Genomic DNA, 5,842 nt, shown 5'->3' with positions numbered 1-5,842 from the left:
AATAAATCAGGGAAAGGAGCAATGGGGCAGTGCGCGCAGGTGTCAAAACATAGGGGAAAGTCCGGCGGCCACCGAAGAGAAAGGCCACCACCTTTCCTTTCGGCACCCCCCCGTCCACTGAGCCCCTTCCCCACCCGCTCTGTGGCTCCTGCCTCCCCCTACCTGCCCGCCCCCCTTGGCAGGCAGACCAAGCGGTGAGCCATTTCCAACTCAATACTCCGCTCGGGGAAGGAGGGGGGAGAAAATTAGACCCACCCTGTCAAAGTCCCTAATCAAACTGCCGGCGAAAGGGGTTTCGCAGACAAAAGGAAACAATGGAAGTCTAGTTAGATCATTTTTCTGGACATTGTTTATGGTCTGGAAGGGATCAATCGTTTCAAAATGTTACCAGTAAAAATGATCCTGTGTGGAATGCAGCTAATCCTTTTAGGTTCCTGTCAACTGTTTCCACTCAAGGAACCCGATTTTTCAAATCAAAGGTGCAGAACTCAATTGCCGAGGGATTTATACCGCCGGGACCGGGCTCCCCGCCCCCTCCCTCCCACCCCTAGCCCCCTCAAACCCCCTCCCCGGTTGCCCAAGGGCTGGTTTGGTCTCCCACCGCCCTCGCCAGGGCTGCCTCGGGAAGAAGGGCACCCGCTCACCCTGGCCCGGCCCCTGGGGTTCGCCCCACGCCCCGAGCGGTGAAGGCGAGGAGAAGGGGCAGTCCTGGCCCTCACTCGCTCCGTTGCCGAGGTGGCCGTCGCCGGCCACGGCACGGCAGAGCCACGCCGGGAGCGAGCCCCGACGGGGGCCCCGGGCTCGTCCCCGCCGTCGGGGCGGCTGGGCCCTCACCCCGCAACCCGCATCCCTCCCCCTCTCGCATGACAACCCCTGTCCGTGTTCGGACGGGCTGTGCGCCCAGTCCCGCTCCCTCGACGGCAGCTCAAGTCTGCTCTGCCGGCGGTGCGGTGGCGTAACCCTGGCCGGGGACAGGCACCGGGCAGCCGGCCGCCTCCACCCGGAGCTCCCCGCGGATCCCCGGCTCCTCTCCCGCTGCCCCGACGGGGCCGCGGAGGTTTGTGCAAAGAGCAGGAGCAGTAATTCCGGGGCTGGGTTGGAAACCTCTTGTGGGAGCGCTGGGTTTGACTGCCCGCCTGTCAGCAAGTTGTTGTGGACTTCCTCTGGGTGGGGAGGAAGGGGGACTTTCCCGGACGGGAAAGGAGTCGGTTCAAAAGCAGGCAGACAAGTACCCCACGCCGCGCCGGTGTGCGGGCCGGAGGTGTGCCGCGGGGCGGCCCGGGGATCCGGCCGTGCCGGGACCCCCCCAAAAACTCGTCCGGACAGATGTCCCGGAACCCAGGGAAGAGCCATCGCAGGGGAGTCGGGCTGAAAGCCTCTAAAGAGGGCAATTTCCAGAGGGCCGCCCTTCGGCTCCTCGCAGACGAGTCGGAGGCAGCGGGGAGGAGGTCTGCGGTTTGGTTTTACCGGCTCCGCTGGCTGCCGAGTGCTTGCGGGACAGTAAGTAAAAGGACACACGCTCGTGTGCGGTCCCCCACATGCAGGGCCGTCGGCTCGGAGAAGACGTGAGGAACTTGCAGGGACGCGGAGGGGAGCTTGACAGAACCCACCGAGCTGCCCCCGACGGGACTTTGTGAAATCAGGGGCAGGCTGGATTGCATAAAATGAATTATTTTTCTCGGCCCGTAATTTTCGATCTCATCGAGTTTCAGGCAAACCAGTCACCTGTCCCCTCTCACTTTGCCCTGTACTATTATTTTTATTTTATTTTTTCACCGTGGTTCCTTTAAACGTGAACTATTGATCCGAAGAGACTGCCTGTCTTCACACACACGCACACACGTCTTGCAGACAACAGGTGGAATTTCCCTCTAAACACGAATATTAGAAAGCTATCAGTTTCCTCTGGTGGTTGCTGAATAAGCAGACGTGACAGTGTTTATTTTAAGAAAAGAAAACCTGAGGAAGACACCTCATTTATCTTGATTGTGTGTATTTAATGGGTTTAATGTATTCTGGGCGTACAGGTGTGCATGTGCCCTCCCGTCCCGGCGCAGGGGAGCAGACCGCGGTGGGGAGGCCGTGTCCCCAGGCACTGCAGGCGCTTTCCACGCTGCACACACTTGCCGCAGTGGCTTCCGCAGCGCTGCGGATGTGCGGGAGCGGGTCCCGGTAGCCGCACCGGGTCTCGGGTACACACGCCTGAACGTACACGCGCATTTCGATATACACAGATGCTTTTCTAGTGCTCGAAGGGGAGAGAAATACCTTCGGATTAAGCGTGGAGAAGGCCTTCCCAGTTTCGGACAACGAATTAATGCAACAACCGAAATCTCTATTTATCCTTTTGCTTCCAACATAAATTGTATAATTTATCATCTAAATATGGGGCCCCGCAGACTTCTGCATGCCGTTTTGCTCCATCAACGAGAGGGAAACTTAGAATCAATTCAACAGGTCTCTTGTGGTTTAGAGAAAGGGCAAGTTTAATTATTTTGAATTAAAAAAAAAAACACTTTCCGTCTAAATTCACTTCAGCGATATCATTTCTGAAATTGGCAAGACCCTGCATTAAATAATAATAATAATAATAATAATAATAATAATAATAATAATAATAATAAATCCTGAGTACGGCCCACTCTAGCTCTACTTTCTTGGTCCTCCGCGGCCCCACGTCCGCCGGGTCCCCGCCGTGGCTCCCGGGGGGCGGTCCCGGTGAGCACCCGCTCCTGGGAGGCCGCGCAGTGCCCGAGGTGCTGCACCGGGTTTTGCCGTCGGGTTGCCTGCCCCGGGCTGCGCGGCTCCAAGCCCCTTGGTTTTTTGCCTCTTCTCTCTTTTTAGGGTCGAATCCGGATCTCCGCGGCAAGCCGTGCCGGGCGGCGGTTTTTCTCTCCTACAAAAGCAAAAAAAAAAAAAAAAAAAAAAAAGAAAAGAGGACAGGCGGTTTACCGAGCAGGTCTCCGCCTCCCCACAAGTCGACGGACGGCCATCTGTGCAGAGCAAATACGAAGCCGTTTGCTGCCGCGGCAGCGATCCGAAAGCAGCTAGTTAGCATCGAGAGTGCCATTTTCCTGCACACCCGTCCACACACCCGCGCGTGTGGGCATATATGCGCGGAGAGCAGCTGCTCGGTGTGGCTTTCGCGGTGGGGTGGCAGAGGGGAAAGGACGTGCAGAGAAGGGAGAAGGAGCACTGCGGAGCGTGCGGGTGAGCGGAGAGGTGAGTGAGGGGTGCCGGAGGGCCAGCGGACACCTACCTGCTGGGAGCCGCCCGCAGCGGGCACACGCGGCGGGCACCGGGCACTGGGCACCGGGATCCCGCCGGTGCGTGCGGCCCGTCCCGGCTCCGCGCCGAAGAGGAAGCGGGAGAAACTTCGCAGAGGAAGGGGGAGACGCTGGTCACAAGCTGGAAAACGGATCTGCTTTGGTTAGCAAGTTCCCGTGCAGGGAGCATTTGGCCATGATCATAATTTCCATGATTTCTGTCAAATACAATATTATCAGAGACTACTGAAGTACTTACTGTAAGTAATGAAGGAAAGTATTACATACAGAGCGGAGTCTCCGGGCCGTGCCAAGGGGCCATTAAACCAGAACCACTTTCCAACAGATCCCCCGCACAGGCCCCAGCAGCGGCGGGGGCCGCCGTGCGCCCTCCCTCTCCACCAGCACAGCAAGAAAGGCAGCAGCGGAGAGCAGGTGAGGCCATCGCCTCCCCTTCTGCCCTCCGGGACCCGGGATGGGGCTGACCCTGGGTGCTTGAAACCAGCCTGCGGGGATGCGGGGGGCAGCAGCCGCCTCGGAGAACCCTCCGGCTGCCTGGGGTTGCCTCTCGCTGCAGCAGAAAAATGACCAGGAGCGAATGGCCCAAAGGATCTGCTGCTGGGGATGCTGCAGTGCCGGGGAGCATTGCAGGGAGGCCCCGCGGCTCGTCCAGGCTCCCGGTGCCGGCGGAGCCGTAGGGATGTCGGCCCCCTCTGCGCCCCGCGGGGGGAGCGCTCCACCGGGAAGGGCGCAGCGTGCGGACGTGCAAAGTAATCAGCTCCGAAGCAGGGGAGGGAAGGGGAAATTTCTTTCATAGGGGATGTGGGAAGGGACCTAACGCAGTCCCGCTTGAGAGAAACGTTATACAAGATGGTTGAGAAGAAATAATTAAAGAAAAACTAATTAAAAATATATAAATCACCCAACAGAAACAAAGAAATATGTAGAAAGAAACGTTTCTGGATAGAGACACTGTGTGTGGCATAAAAAGCGATTGAATACATAAGGGCTTCATTAAATTCCCAATAGATAACATTTGGCTAAATCTATCCCTAGATTAAAACTCTGCATAATAGCTCCATAAACTAAAAAGTTTCTTTTTGTGTGGTCCTTCTGGAGGAACTGATTGAAACATTAGCCCCCATATAGAGCAATCCCCTCCCGATTCAGCTTCAGTAATTCGTCTCTCAGCCCTACGGGGATATGATGAGAAAAGGAGACGGGTTAATGAATCCACACTTTGTAGCTGGAAGGAGGAGGAGGAGAAGGAGGAGGAGGAGGAGGAGGCGACACCATCATGTTTGTCCCACCAGTGTGTTTATTAGGGCCCAGCCTATCTTGGAAGAATTGTTCCACCGGGATTCGTCCCTCCGAGGACCGCACATCCCCTCTGTCCCCCTGGAAATCCGGGAGGACACCGCGGGTGCCAGGGGGTGTCCGCGGCCCGGCACACCGGAGGGCTGCGGCACCTGCTCCGGCGCAGCACCGGCGCCGCCGGGCAGGGCGCGAGGCCGGGCGGCTTCCCAGAGAACCGGGGGAAAGCAAGCGCTGGGGGTTGCCCCCATCGCCACAGCCCAATCCCCCGACCCCTTTCCTCGACGCTCGAGAAATGAAGCCGCGGCACTTTTTGCAAGCCCTTCTGCCGGGAAGGCTCCCGCTTCGCTCTCAGCTCCCAGGCGAAGGCCCTGTGCGCGCATGGCATAAAATGAGGAAGGACCGAGGGGCCTAGCGGTCTCGTTGCCACATACATATATATGTATATATATATATATATACATATATATACGCCTTTGGAACCGGCCTGCCGACCCCGGGGAAGGACGGCCGCAATCCCATCGCCTGAGCTATTTAGCCAGGGCTGGGGCCGGGGCCGGATCCGACCTGGGCGCACGGGGCATCATACCCTGCTCGCCGGGGTTCGTGAGGAAGCCAGCGAGGGGATCCGGAGCCTGTTTTCTCCATGTGCCTCCTTTCGTCAGGGCTCGCACGGCCTCTTTGCCCCGAGCCGCTGCGGGAGCAGCCAGAAAGCAGACCGACCGCGGGCAGCCCCCGCCGCCGGCAGCCCCCCGCTGCCGGCAGCCCCCCGCCGCCGCCTTTTCCCTCTCCAGACTCGCCCCTCTCAGTTTTAGCCGCAAGCCCGAGGAACGCCCGAGCAGGGCTCGGCACCCCCAGAGCCCCCTCGGCCAGCCCCGGCGGGGGTGCGGGCCCGGGGATGGGGAGTTTCTGGTTCCCTGGAGAATAACGCTGATTTCTCCCCAGGGTGCAGGTACGCGGAGCCTCGGGGTTCTCTTCCCTTCTGTTCTAAAAACTAAACAGGACGGTACGTACTTGTCCTCTAAGGGACCTGGGACACCCAAAGAGGCCCTCCAGCTACATATTGCAAATAGAGTCCAGCAGAGATCATACGTCCAGTCTTTCCGCTTTCTGAAAACCACTGTTTTAACCCTGCATTGCTACCAACAAAACTGAAAACCATCATTTTTCTGTCCACAAGAATACTGAAAACTAAGGCGACGAGGTACTTCGAGACGTAAAAGTGTATAACCATATAGACTTTCCTTCCCCACACCAAAGAG

The 5,842-nt window shown here is 57.9% G+C and overlaps 1 protein-coding gene across 1 annotated transcript; it reads right to left on the bottom strand.

Annotated features, from left to right (window-relative positions):
- Nucleotides 1-2,630: 2,630 nt before the first annotated feature.
- LOC126913653 (translation initiation factor IF-2-like) lies at nucleotides 2,631-3,914 on the bottom strand. The gene is made up of 2 exons (XM_050716474.1): nucleotides 3,260-3,914; nucleotides 2,631-2,896 (listed from the first exon to the last, which is right to left on the bottom strand). Exons 1-2 carry the CDS (start codon nucleotides 3,454-3,456, stop codon nucleotides 2,650-2,652), a joined length of 444 nt encoding a protein of 147 aa, XP_050572431.1. The 5' UTR covers nucleotides 3,457-3,914; the 3' UTR covers nucleotides 2,631-2,649.
- Nucleotides 3,915-5,842: the final 1,928 nt, after the last annotated feature.

Source organism: Cygnus atratus, chromosome Z, assembly GCF_013377495.2.
Source record: "Cygnus atratus isolate AKBS03 ecotype Queensland, Australia chromosome Z, CAtr_DNAZoo_HiC_assembly, whole genome shotgun sequence".
NCBI lineage: Eukaryota > Metazoa > Chordata > Aves > Anseriformes > Anatidae > Cygnus > Cygnus atratus.
Note: the sequence above shows the minus strand (reverse complement) of the source record. Positions and strands in the feature narration are given on the sequence as shown.